At 27.8% G+C, this 15,272-nt stretch overlaps 1 protein-coding gene across 2 annotated transcripts; it reads left to right on the plus strand.

Moving 5' to 3' along the window:
• The first annotated feature begins 8,124 nt into the window (after positions 1 to 8,124).
• Positions 8,125 to 13,653, plus strand: Rbbp5 (retinoblastoma binding protein 5). Of its 2 annotated transcripts, none has more exons than XM_089227388.1 (10): positions 8,125 to 8,425; positions 8,856 to 8,962; positions 9,048 to 9,073; positions 9,383 to 9,555; positions 9,651 to 9,879; positions 9,956 to 10,248; positions 10,959 to 11,112; positions 11,178 to 11,390; positions 12,221 to 12,428; positions 13,436 to 13,653. In XM_089227388.1, exons 2-10 carry the CDS (start codon positions 8,944 to 8,946, stop codon positions 13,522 to 13,524), a joined length of 1,404 nt encoding a protein of 467 aa, XP_089083514.1. In that variant the 5' UTR covers positions 8,125 to 8,425; positions 8,856 to 8,943; the 3' UTR covers positions 13,525 to 13,653. The 2 variants fall into 2 exon arrangements, with proteins under 2 accessions (XP_089083514.1, XP_089083515.1); XM_089227389.1 differs by having other exon boundaries at positions 8,125 to 8,411.
• The last annotated feature ends 1,619 nt before the right edge of the window (positions 13,654 to 15,272 follow it).

A 15,272-nucleotide genomic window follows, 5' to 3' on the forward strand; every position in this document is an offset into this window, starting at 1 on the left:
GAAGACCGCGCAATATAAATGACGAACGAGATAATAAAAATATACTTTATTACTGTGTCTACGACGACGACGAAATAATAATATAATCTCAAACGATTTTTCTTTTTTTTTTAATGGGTAGTTTACCTTTTTTATCTGCGTTAAAAGGATATCGTTTTTAATGTTTTTATCTGTGCTCGCACCATGACGAGATCTGCAGCAGCAGCTGATATTATCGTATTATTATCGAGTTATGCAACCCATGATATTGTGACTGTGCGCGTGCGAAACTAAGAATAACCGGTCAGTTCTATGGGTATGCGCCGCGACTGTTATCAAAACCGAAAATATTTCGCCGTGGAAATAAAAACGTCACGAGCCCGCCTACTGCCGCCCACGAACACCTCATAAACCGTCTCCTCCAAGATGACGTTGCCACCTCACCTCCCACGCGCTCCTTTGCGAGTCGCCTTCTGCAGTAAAGTTTTGTCGAACTACGCGCACGACTATAAATTACAAATTACAATAATATAATATTAAAATTACATACAAAATGTCAATGACGGATCACAATATTATTATTATGAAATATTTTCCGCTTCTCCATGCAGTTATTGACGTTATTGTTCAATCCGAAATTCCATTCGAGCACGTGTCAAAAAATGGCAGATTCGCGAGTTTCCGATCGGTGAACGCATATATTGTATTATTGTTGATGTTAACACATTTCCGTGTTAAACAAATATGTGCACTGTTGTTTGGCGCGCGTGTACGACATTGTCATAAATAATAATAATTATTATATAAATAATAATCACAACCACGAACTCCTCAGGAAGTCACGTACGAACGATATCAGTATTGTACAGTTTAACAACTATATTATACTCGCAATTCGGATGACATCGGGTTTTTTGTTTTACAATAAAACGAACAATAAATGCAATAATTAATATTATGCATTCGACGAGCAATTGTCCTAACCTAACCTAACGCGCGCGCACTGCGTATCGCGTTAACCTAGGTTGCTGTAGCCGCGGTCCGCTTCACCCTCTACGTCACTCGCTGCACACCCATCTCATCCGCCTACTCGGGAATCGGGATATATTATAACGTCTAAATACGCTACATCGTCGGGGATTCGATTTCGATGTGTACAACATTTAAACATTTTTTAATACGCGTTTTAATGACGGATGGCAATGAAATACGAAGATCAATCTTTGTAGATTTCGTAAAATAATGTAGGTAATATAATAATTTAATATGCATATTTTATACAAGGTGCCTCACGGGCGCGGCACACGACTGCTGTTACTAACTCTAAACTCAATAATCAAAATAAATCGAAATTACACAATAAAATAATATTTATCTATTTATACGAACTCGTGATTTGGGCATATTTCGATAGTTATTGACGTTATTGCTGTTCGTATTTTAACTTATATAAATAGATATACATAAAATATGATACTATTGTACATAAATAAATGGTATTGTTTTATGCATAATATTTTGTACAACCTAAATAATATAATATTTATTTTTTTAGTATTTAAAGAAAACCGTCATTATATAGTGGAACAAATTTGTATTGTCTGGCTTAGACTGTTCTAATAATCTTAAATTTTGTTTGCTTACATTCTCAATTTTTTTACAATAGTTTAAAAGAGAAAAATCCATTATTGTTCGTAACATATTTAGTGGATTGTTCATGCAATAATTTTTGATAACGTTGCGATAAAAATCGTATATATTATATAATATTTTATTGGTTGCCAAAATTATAGTTTGACTTACTCAATAGTAAATCGCTGATGGTAAGTATAGTAGTTACTAATTAGTATTACTACTATTACTGTAGTCTGTATTAGTATATTAATATTACAATTAAAATGCTCACAACTCACATAGAAATTTAAAAAAAATGTCTCTCAAACATAAACCATGTTTTTCTTTAAGCTTGAAGATATTAAAACAAAACTGGTTTTGCTCTAAAACATACGACATTATAATACTAAGCTAAATAAATATATATGTTTAGATTTATTGTAATTTCATTATATTATATATTAATTACAATAATAGTTTGTCATCGCCCACTGGAACCTATATAGCTTTTAGAGGAGACAAAAGTTCATGTTTTTAATTTTAAAAACAATATTGACTATAAATTCTAGTTTATTTATAGTATAAACAATAAACACTTTTAAATATTTAAATCAGTATACATTGTAACTTTGTAATACTGAAAAAAATAACTTTTTTACTATCTACGGATTAACAACACGTCAGGGTCGGTCGCGACGTCCTCTATAATAGTTCAATTGTTATCGATTTTTCTACATTCTACTAAACCAAAAAAGTGTACCATCTGAGATTATCCTCAAAAACTTTCAGGTTTAATTTTGAATTAATTACATTTACTGACATTTAACAAATTTAATAAGCTATTTACGTAATTACACTTATTTATATTAATATAAAGGATTAATTCAATAATTTTAATAACAGATTAACAATGCTATCAAACGAGTTAGATAAGATGGTTATTATCGGTTTGATATTTTTTCGTACATTTGTCCATGACGCCGTAAGCCCGTAAAGATGATTTGTAAAAATTATAATAATATTTATGTAAATAATTACGTAAAACAATCCTTCATCGCCTCTTCCCCCCATCGGATAAGCCATTTACTTTTTACAATAATATATGTGCATACGTAAACAGGAAATTGAAATTAGAATTCTATTATTTTTTTTTCACCGTCATTATTATATTCTGTATAGATGAACCTTGAACTTCATCAATGTACCTGGGTAGTATAGGTATTCTACCACTCTGCCAAAAATTCAGATTGTCGTAATAAACACGCAAATTGTTTGGCCACAAATCTACTACATGTTTGGAAACTGCAAGTAAATTTCGATAAACACATCTAGTTGGCGCTCATCTTACTTGCTTATAATTTTTACTTAAGCCACATAATTACTATACACGCTGCCATCATGCATGTCATATTAAAGAATGAAGATACATACAAAAGTACAGTACAAAGTAATGCAGCAATTATTCTATTATATAGGTATTATAGGTAATAAATTGTACTTAGATAATTTATTTACGATGATTTGTCTCTCTTCGTCATTAATCGCAGCATTACTATCGTCTATATAAGTATATAACCTATATTGAGAACGTTCAATAAAAAATTAATTCGTTCACGTTCTTTGAAAAATGAATGCGTTCATTGGATCGATTATTTTATTTTTTAAATTTTTTTACAGCAGGAATTATAATGCGAAAATATTATTATATAGTATAATTAATCAATATTATATTTAAAATATTTAAATATATATTTAATAAATAGTAAGTAAATTGAGCAATGAGCGTTTTAAAAATCGTTTAAATTCATTAAAATATAAACGTCGTTCAAGTTCAATTCTATTCAATTCAGTTCAATTCACATGAACTTGAACGTATGAACGTGCGTTCATGAACGACATTCTTTCCTAAGTTCTAAAACTGTCTATAATTATGATGTACCAAATTTCCATAGTATATGAATAAAAGAAATCCTATTTTAATAATCTTATTCTTTATATTATGCCAGATGCCTAACTACCTACATTATAATTTGTATAATTAATTCTATAGTAAAGTTGTAATCGATTTTACTTTCAGTTTGCATTATTTAGAATCGGTGCATAATATAGTTTTCGGTGGATTTATTATTTTGCACAAATAACTGTCCAGGTGCGGCACTGGACAGTGAAAAGTAATAATAATCAGCTGTTGCCTGCAGGGTTATGATGTGGGGACAAAGAAACAAAGAGTTTCCTCTCACGTTAATTTATATATACATATATATATATATATATACACAATATATATCTTTACATAAATATGTAAACATATATACACAATATATATCTTTACATAAATATGTAAACAACTGTATACAAATAATATGGTGCAGGAGGACGACGAAAAATGACAAAAAATAAACATCACCGGCCACAGCTATTGCTTGAAACAACCACGGTGCATGCTTTATACGTTTGATTGCTATTTATTGATTATTGCACAACATCATCATTATTATGATTTATAAGATTAAAATAGAATTTTTACTCAATCGTGTTCTATCTTCTTAATATAACAGGCAACTACTCAACCCATTAAATCTTTAAATACTTATAATTATAGAATATAGAGTAATATTAATTATAACAACTACGTCTTATCAGAAATTTGATTTATAGAGATTAAAATGCTCTGAATAATATTCTGCTTCAGAAAATGGGTTTAAAAATGTTTGGTATCATAAAAAAATAAAAATAAAATAAAATAGAAAAAAATTATATCAAATTAGTCTTAAAATGATAAAAAAAATGTTTTTCAAAGAAATTAGAACTTATCGAAATAATTATAAATGTAGGCATTTTTTATTTCATTGCTTAAATTGTAGATTATAGACCAAAAAAATTACCAAACTTTAAGAATGAATAAATATTAGTACATCCACCCGTGTTATAATAATAATATTTTAACTAGTATTATAAACCAAAAAATTATATGATATTGAAAAGTGAAGACATTAAGAGTATACGTAACAGTGGTATTTGTTGTCTCCGTCTTACCAGTGCGTAATATAGCAAATTTACGCTCAGAAGAACACTTGTAGCTCCTTCAGTTTAAACATTACAGTGAATCGACCTATTATGAAACTTGACGGTAAGAACATTATCTGTGTTTGAACTTTGGTTTTTTACGATAATTCAATTTTTAAGTGAGTTATGAGCATTTTTAATGTACTGTATATTATATGCTCATAACATTTATATATTACTCACAAAAATTGCACTGTTACGTACTCTTAACAGATATATTGTGATATCTGTGAAATCACGGAAATAAGACTATAATATTAATATATTATGTTTACACCATATATTTGACCAATAAACTATAAGTTTTTGGAATTTAGTTCTGTAATATCGACGCAAATAAAAATTAACATAATTTTCAAGATATCCAATTACGGGTCCACTTTATTATATTACTCTTTATTATTTGTTCGATTTATTAATTATTTGTAGCAATTGTAGATATATTATGCATTTTAATTTAAAGATATACCTACCAATATAATAAATTAGTACCAGTTAAGTAGTTATACACAGTGGCTATAAAAAGAGGTGACGTAGGTGTCAGATCCCCTCCAATTGGCTTTTTTTTGTTTTTGCTCACATTATGTAGGATGCATCACTATAATAATGTAATATTTTGTCATATTATTATATATTTGAGTTTGATGACAGTGTCTTTTATCCTTACACATTAAACTAACACGGATGGTAGCCAAAAACATGTGTAATCTAATGGCGCAAGTTTAAAAATGATCGCATAATTTTTAAATTTTAAATCAATTTTCAAGCGTAAAATTTGTAATAAATTTCGGATGATTTCTAGTACTTGATCAAACTCCAGCTGTCTTATATTGCATAGGTTTCTCGTGTGTTAAACATAAAATAAAATTGTCAGGGCTGATAGCTCACAATATGCCTGATAAAACTGTGAAGGTATCAAATCGATAGCGTTGTTTTAAAAATTTTAATTATAAAAGTGAAATTTGCAAAACTGCCGAGTGATTCCATGTAATCTGTGAAACTTCAATCGCTCGCTCAGTGACTACAGGTTCTTTGATCCTTTTACATAGCTTATACTGCTTATACTGCTTATAGATCAGTGATTTCTATTATTATTTATTATATAGATACAATATTTATTATTTATATATAAACAAAAAAAAATCAAGGCTCCACAGAAATTATAGTGGTGCACCATGTGGTTATTTTTCTAATGAATACATCACCGCAGTACCGCTCTATACTGTATAAGAAAAGCTCAGCTTTTTAAAGTATATAATTATACACACTAATACACTGATAGTTAGTACACATAATTTTTGTGTTTTGGCCAATGACGTAACTTTAATATATTATAGAAATATTAGTATATTACGGCCAGAATTGTCGAAAATATAAAATGACCTTCTATTACTTTGATAACGGTGTACGTAGTATGTTGTCTAAAACAAGTTTTAATCCAATCAATAATTTATTTTTATTTAATCGTCAAAAATGTATTAATAAGGTGCACTTTTTGGTACTTTTGATTAACAAAAATCTATAGACTATAATACAAGTATACGTACTAGAATATTGTTTACTTGGAAAAGATAAGAACACTCTAAGTACCAACATCACAGACTTCTGTACTAATTAGATAAGTAATTCCGGGCATTAGTTGAAGCCGGGTTCCACCATCTTCTTGGTTAATAAATAGCACGCTATATACAGGGTGTCCCGTGAGAGGATATACCCATAAGCCGTAAAGGGGACTCGACCTCGCAAATAAGTATCTTTACTTTTTTCAAAAATTAAAAAATATTTTTTCTAACTTTTTTACCAAAACATTTGATTAAATTAAAAAATAAAATAGATGTAGCCCTCTTGTCTATGCGAATCTGATAAAAACAGATTTATGATATAATCATATATTTATTATCTCAGGAGATATCGCAATGAGTATAAATTTTTGCGGACACTGTAAATCAATGATTTAAAATCATGTACGTATTTATGGTAAATACTAAATATTAATTTATGTTGTATTGTATTTTATTATTTCTAGAATTGCTATTAGTAACAAAAAAAAAAATATTTTATATAGATCATTTTGTCATTGCTATTTCATCTCACCTTGAAACAATACATAATTCCATTTATTCCTTATGAATTTTGTGTATGTCAACCTTAGATCATATACTAGTGTATGATATTATAAGATGCCAACCAATATTTTTGTCAACCAACAAAATGACAGTCGTCCGCATGCGAGCTTCACTGATAACAATGTAAATAATATAAAAATATACCTTATCTAGTTATAGTATAGACATATTCTATGACCTACATGTATCTATAATTTAATCTCAAATGCGTTTACGGTAGTTATACCACAGAATCATACAATCATTTATCAAAGATCAAACAGTAATTTATAACTAATCTGCAACATTCGTCTATATGCAGACATCATGTCTGAGACATGCAGTGCATGACTACCTCCGACTAGAGTTGTACTAAATTTTGTCAAAATATTATGAATTATTGATACAAAACAATGTTGTCAACACATTTAGATTGTAGAAGTATATTAGCTATAATATTAAGTATATAGAACAATTATATAAGTGAACTACAGTTCGTTTAGGTACTCTAAAACAGCATAAAAATTGAATTGTTTAAAGTGATTTTCTATTTTTGAAGTTTACATATTATTTTACCAAATTAAAAAATAAATATTGTAAAATAATAAATAAAATAATAAATAAAAACAAATATTGTTCTGTGATTTTACCGAACCTAGATAATCACATCTAATTCCCTAAATGTTGGCGGCGCCGCGGAAGCAATGCGAAAGCAGTTCTCGCGGCGTCGTCGGTTCAAAACTGGGGAAAAAAATTGCCGAAATGTATATTTGTGAAATATTTAATTTATTTTCTTATATTAATAATTAATTGCTTTTTCTAATATGGATTAAACACTTTGATTGAACTATATAATATGTAGATAACTACAATATATATATATATGTATATATATATACTATTATGTAGTATGTAGTATGTCGTATGTACTTCAGTTAAGTACTTACCACATATTCTGTGTTTATCATTAATATTTTTTATACATTTAAAAAAAAATTTTAAAGCATATTTATCACTAGAAGTTATCGAAATGAAACAATGCCCAATATTTTTAAGTCGTCCTCCGTCTTATTCCATACATTGAATTGCCTTTAAGCAGTCTTCGCAAACCATTGAGATATATTTTGAGGCATTTCACTTTTAGATTTAATAAAAGTATCTGTGTAAAGACTAAAGGGCACATTGTTACATCAATGAAAATAACGTAGTCGTGTTGAAGCCGTTTTTTTTTACGTCTTTGACCTTTTTTGCTAACAATTGTTGGCAACACTGGGTATCCCTAGATGAGGTTATCAATAATTTTGCCGCTATTAACGACTCACTGTGATTTGATTGATTACAAACGTTTGGTTTTGATTTTATCAACACAAGTACACAACATACACTGTTATGAATTAATTTTATTTAAAATTAAAATTTTTAAATTTATATGTTGTCCTGACTCCAGAGTATTAGCGACCCAACGTTTTGTCTTGTTACAAGACTTGTATGTGTAAAATTAATTTGGTTGAACACTATAACGCATTTTTTAATTACATTATTTCATTTCTTCAGTACTTTATATTAATTCACAGTTTAGTGTATTTAATTTGTATTTATATGCCACCGATTTCATTAGAATCATAGTAGTAGTTGGACCTCGTCGTGGTCAGTAATAATTAGTAAGTTTAATAATATTATACCACATAGAAGAATAATATACTTACATTTAGGTATTTAAAAGACTAAAATGATCAAATATGTTTGTTTAGTGTTTCTGAACTGTCGAAAAGTTTTAAAATGCTAGGTTAGTCAAGCGCTTTTTTAGATTATATTAAATGTGGATGACGAGTCAATTATATCAAAAATAGTTATAAGTATTATTCAGAATTAGATGGCATAGAAGAAATTCTACTATTTATTCTAAATGGTCAATTATAAACCCTTTGTATTCAATAAAAAACCTGTTAGTTAAATACATCTATCTCTTATTTGGTTTATCCAAAATGTACAGATCTTATATGTCTTTTTCTATCGGTAATGTAGGGATTAATTTGTTTATTATATTAATATGTGTAATAAAACATATTACACACATTTTTTTTTTTTTAGTTAGGTAAGATAATAGTAACCGTTCAAACAATAGTTACAGTTTCAAGACTAATCAAATCTACAATTAGATTTGTCATCAACTTTCAATATGAATTTAGAATTGCTTGGTAAGTAAAAGCTGGTAGCTATAATTTATGAATTTAATATATTTTATTATAAAATATAATAGATAATATTTATTTTATTTTATAGAATCTTTTGGACAAAATTATCCTGAGGTAATTATATTAAAATTTCATATTTTAAATAATGTTGATTAAAGACATCCATATTCAACATCTCTCATATTTAAAAAATATCTTGTATATTTTCTATTTTTATAAGTATAAATTATATATTATATTGTAATTGTCAAACTATAATAGTATACTGAAAGTTCTAAATAGTAATAAAAAAAAAAATTATGTATTATCCATGATATTTGAATAGTTTTAAATTTGTTGATTGAGATTATTTTATGCTTTTGAAGTGTTTAATGTAGATTAATGTAGATTCTGTCTTGTTGTGTTCACTTTTCATTTTAATAGGAATTTGATGGAGTTCTTGATAGCATATCATTAGCCGTGACATGTGTGTTTAATAAATATGGCACACTATTGGCAGTTGGATGCAATGATGGCCGTATAGTAATTTGGGATTTCTTAACTAGAGGAATTGCAAAAATTATCACAGCTCACATGCATCCTGTCTGTTCCTTAAGGTAATTGTTTATTTTCTTTAAATCTCGAAAGTGAAATTATTATTATTTTAAACCAAAATGATTTTCAAACCTATATATAAATTTATAATTTTTAGTTGGTCAAGGAATGGACATAAGTTATTAAGTGCATCAACTGATAATAATGTCTGCACTTGGGACATATTAAGCGGTGAGAGAGAAGAAATGTATAAATTTCCATCACCTGTGTTAAAAGTCCAATACCACCCTAGAAAGAAAAATTTATTCCTTGTTTGTCCAATGAAACACGCAGCTGTGCTCGTAGACACTGATGGAAACCATAAATTAGTTCCAATGGGCGAAGATGTGAGTTTAAGCTGCAATTTAAACGTTATTCATAATACATTAAATTGTAAACAAATAACATTTTTCTAAATTACAGTCTGATCTGATGATAGTTGCTTCGTTTGATCGCCGCGGAGAGTATATATATACAGGAAATGCTCGTGGTAAAATATTGGTTTTGACTTGTCCTGATCTTGAACTTAAAGTCTCGTTTAAAGTATCTACTGGAATGACTGGTATAAAAAGTATTGAATTTGCACGAAGAGGAGATTGCTTTTTACTCAATTGTTCAGATCGTGTCATCAGAGTATATGATGCTAAACATGTTTTGGATAAAGGAAAGGAGGGAGAACCAGAACCCATTCAAAAACTCCAAGATTTAGTTAACAAGTATGTTTAATGTTTTTAACAGTATTGATTTATATTTATGAATTTACAATGTGATTTAAAATACTGAAAAATTGCTTAGGCAATATTTATTAGCTTTTTAAGTTTTAGTCAGTTAAAAAATAAATTTTTTTTAGACCCTTTACTATTGCAATATTGTGTACTTTGAATGGTTAGATTTTTATGCTGTAAAGTAATAAAATTTCTTTATATCTAGAAACTTTCGGAACACTTTTCTAAAGTTTGAGCTTTTGAATATATTATAATATTATCAAAATTTCAGTTTTTCAAAATTTTTGTTAAATGTATTGTAAAAATGCTTATTTCTAAAATTTATCAACTGTTCTCTAGAAAAAATGTTAATAAATGTAAGAATTTTTACAGAATTAAAATCGCAATAGCCTAATTCCTATAATTTTGTCTCAGCCTAGGTATGTTTTTACTTAAAAAGTAACTAAATACTTTTTCCTAATATAATGTAATGACATGTTCCTGCTAGTTAGAAAACACTTTGAGGATACGCTGTGGTCTGTAGCGTATATACACTAATGTTAATATTTTATACTCACACACATTGACATGATTTGTATGTACCTGCCATATAATTTGCCTAATTCTTACTCCTTCAAAAATAAGTGACTATAATACTCCCAATATACTAAAAACTAATAAAATATTACAGTTATTCACTATACTAAAATATTTATTTCTAGAACAATGTGGAAGAAATGTTGTTTTTCTGGTGATGGTGAATATGTTTGTGCAGGTTCGGCTAGACAACACGCATTATACATTTGGGAAAAGAGTATTGGAAATTTAGTGAAAATATTGCATGGAACCAAGGGAGAACTTCTTTTGGATGTTGTTGTAAGATCTAAAATTATTATAATGAGAATCATGAAAGTTTAATTTTATCTAAAATGTATTGTTAGTGGCATCCAGTTCGAGCAATAATAACTAGTATATCTAGTGGATTTGTTTCTGTATGGGCACAAAATCAAGTAGAAAATTGGTCAGCATTTGCACCCGACTTTAAAGAGCTTGATGAAAATGTTGAGTATGATGAGAGAGAGTCTGAATTTGACTTAGAAGATGAAGACAAATCAATTACAAAAGACATACAACGATGTGATGAAGATTTCGAGGTAGATATCTTTCAATAAATAAGATCATTGTATATCAAACAATTTATATATTATTTTTAATTTAATTAAAATCTGGATAGAGCATAAAAAACAAAAACGTCTCCTCTTAAACTTAAGACAAAAGTTTCTATATCCACTCCTAGGTAAAATTCCAAACTCAACCTAAAAATTAAATTGTTGCTTTACAAAACTCTAAAGCCTTTTTGGACTTATAGTGTCCAAATATGGGCAATAAAATCCAATATTTATAAAATACTTATGTTCCAATCTATATTACTCCATGTAATTACTAACACACTATTCTATGTAATGAATCAAACACTGCACACAGATCTTGGTATACAGACTGTAGCTGGAGTGGTGACAACAAGCGCTTCCAATGTCGTTTTGCAAACATCCTGTATTTACTTATTTTTGCAATTAATCCAGTTAAAATTCCTGATAATCAACAGAGAAAAAAATAAAATGTACTAGTATTGTGACTTGACTCAATTAAATAAAGTTAATTAAAAGTCTAAAGTTAATTAAAAGTTAATTTAAAGTCAATTAAATAAATTAGTTTAAAAAAAAAAAACTAATATGTACCTATATTCATTGTATATAATAAAGTCTATCATTTAGTTGATTGTATTTGAGTGTTACTGCTGAGTACTGGGTGACTTCTCTCCTCATATATTTAGGTCTTTGTATAATATATTACTCACATATGCTGATAGTAAGTAAATACTATTACAGATTGTATTTAGATATTTATTCAAATAAATGATAAAAAGAAAATTTTAAATTCAAATTACAATACATCATAATATTAAATTGTAAATAATTTTTAGGTTGATGTGGAAAGTGCCGAACCTGTAGCAGCATTTTGTAGTTCAGACGAAGAAGGAGCCATCGAAGACCATAAGGAAGCTCTCATGTTTTTACCAATTGCTCCAGAAATTGAAGATCCTGAACCAGATATGCCACCACCTCCAGTTTCAACGTCTACTTCATCTAAATGTCGTACTATTGATATTCATTTAGATAATGCTACTGATGGTTAGTTTTATTGTTTTATTTTTAAATTTTTTTATGTTTTTTGAGATATTTTAAATATTCTAAAAGTCCATTGTCACCTCTTACAAAACAGTACTTATACGTAATTTGTGTATTAACAACACATTTTTCATTAGTTTTCATTGGACGTAGATAAGTTAGGTTTTAGATAAAAGTTATCATAAATTATTTGGGAAATTTTTTTAAAACTCAATGGTAACAACCTCAACGACCTACATCTTTACTATAAGTAATATTATTCTGAGCAAAGCAATTGAATATATAATGTATTGATTTACACTGATTTATGTTAGATGTATTATTATATTTTTGTGACTGTACATTATAAGGAGTCGATATAGTGCATTGATTTCAACTTCAGTATCTCTTCTGGCAGAAAAGTGATACTTGTTGGTGTATTTGTGGAATTTTCACACATAAATAGTTTTTAACAATATTGTTCTTGTTTTTTTTTTTTTTTGGGGGGGGGGGGGGTAACCACAGATATATAAAATTATTAGTATTTTTATATATCTGTGGGTGTAACTCAGTAAATAATAGAAGATACATGATTTTTTCATCTAATATTTTTATTAGCATTTTCTATACTCCATAAAATTATAATACTTGGAATCTTTATATACATTTTTAATTGGTAACAGTAATTGTAAAATTAGTTTCTTTAATAGCAATATCAAAAAATATTTTCATGACATATCATATTATACTTGACATAATTTACAGACCATCTCTACTTAGAATTGTTTTTTATGTATATTAATACATATTTTAATATATCATTGAATCAAAATTTTACACATCCATTTCAGTTATCCTCTTAGTATCTACTATACAGCTGAGTGGTACCTTTTTTCATTTAAATTTTATGTCGTGGTTAATATTAGTCATGTAAATTTAGTATGTAGGTTACTAAATAATTTAAAATTGTTGAAAATTCATAACCAGACTATCAACACTAATACATTGTATAACATTTTTTATTATTTCAGAAGTGCATCCATTGTTAAGTAATAAAACCAAAGATAAACAACTCACTGGAGGAAAAAAAGGTCCAAAAAGAGGACCAAAACAACAATAACTATTTCCTAATATTATTATAATGTGTATTGTATAATATTGTATGTACATATTTTACTGTATAAAATTAAAAATATAAACTTATTATTTTGATTAGAATAAAAATAAAAATTTCTTGATTTTTATATTACATCATGTAAATTTTCGATCCAGAGTCCTGACCCACTGACTTCAAAATATGACATAACCACCGAGAAAATGAAAAATGTTTTCTTATTAAAAACACTCTTTAATAATTAGATGCCTTCAATGTTGTTGTTAAATTTATATGTATTTCCCAAGAGTAACAATATTGACTATGTCCATGTATGCTATGTCTCACTAAATACATACAGTAAAGTGAATTATTGGCAATGATCTATTGTAGATAATAAAAGTAAACTACAAAAACAAATTAATTGATTTTGTTTCATTTTGAAATATTCTCTAAAAAATCTTTAGCTTTGCTACTAACTGGGTAATAAACTAAACAATTATCTATGTATATTTTTATAATGCCTTCAAGTAATATTAGTAATAAATAATAATTAATAAGGTTTTATCTACACTAAGATGCCATGAATAAATTACATTTTCATCTGTAGACTTAAAACATAAAACAATGAAGCCAATTTTGTCTTTTCTATTCACAAAAATCCTTTATCATTTCAAGCTACTTTTCATTCTTTTTCAAATAATATCTTATTTTCTTATAGTTTCATATTTATAGTATTATAGGTACAGCCAATAAATAAATTTTTCTCAAAATATTTCTTCTATCACTTAAATGTTATGATTAACTACTTTTTTCATATTTAAACTACTTAAAAGTTAAAGAATCGATCAAAACAGACAACTTTTTTAATTTTTAGTTTAGTTAACAGTAGGAACAAAATAGTGTAAAAATAAATTAACAATTTATACCTATAATACCTATAATACCTATTATTAGTACTTATAATAAATAATAATAATCTTAATATCAGATCAGTTGATGATAAATATGAAGAAGCTGGTACAGCAACCAATTTCATAAAATAAATTTACTCTTACTTTAAAAGGAAATTTATTTTATTTTACTTAACTCTATGCAATTTTTTTTTTTTAAATAGTCACATATTATTAGTTTGATTTCAATATTAAGATGTTAAATTTTAAGTGTCATTATTGGGGAGTTACCTACTTCCTCGGCACCATATGCATGTAATTTTATTCTTGTAAATATAATTTTTGACATTTTTGTTAATTGTAAGAGTTTTCCCTGCAAAGATTCTATATTTTTCTATTAAATAAATAATAATCAAAGAATAAGTTATTTACTACACTTCTACACTAAATAATATTGTGATATCATAATACTATATAATATTTCAAAAATTAGAAGTAGGCTGAAATTTACCATCAATATTAAAAAAAAAATAGTGACGGATAAGCTTAAAACAATTTAGCAAATGTTGACGGCATGACGCTGTAGGCTATATTTTAACCTGGCAACCGGCTTTCATATTTGGCTTTTCTTAGCAGCCGTCGGGTTCGCTCGCCGCCATACAAGCGACGTGTGGAATTGTCAAGTCATCGTTTTTGCCACGATAATTCTTGTCGTCCTGCCTTCCTGCAGACGACACGTTAATGCGTTATATTGCCATATTGATATAACTGTATAAGGGTTATTAGTTTATTACCGCATTTGGACACGGTCAATCGTGGTTTCATGGACCCCCCCCCCCCCCCAAAAAAAAAAAAAAAAAAACCTCGCAAGACGGATATTAT

This window comes from Diuraphis noxia, unplaced genomic scaffold (assembly GCF_037042655.1).
Source record: "Diuraphis noxia isolate RWA-SAM2 unplaced genomic scaffold, SU_Dnox_SAM2 contig0004, whole genome shotgun sequence".
NCBI classification, from domain to species: domain Eukaryota; kingdom Metazoa; phylum Arthropoda; class Insecta; order Hemiptera; family Aphididae; genus Diuraphis; species Diuraphis noxia.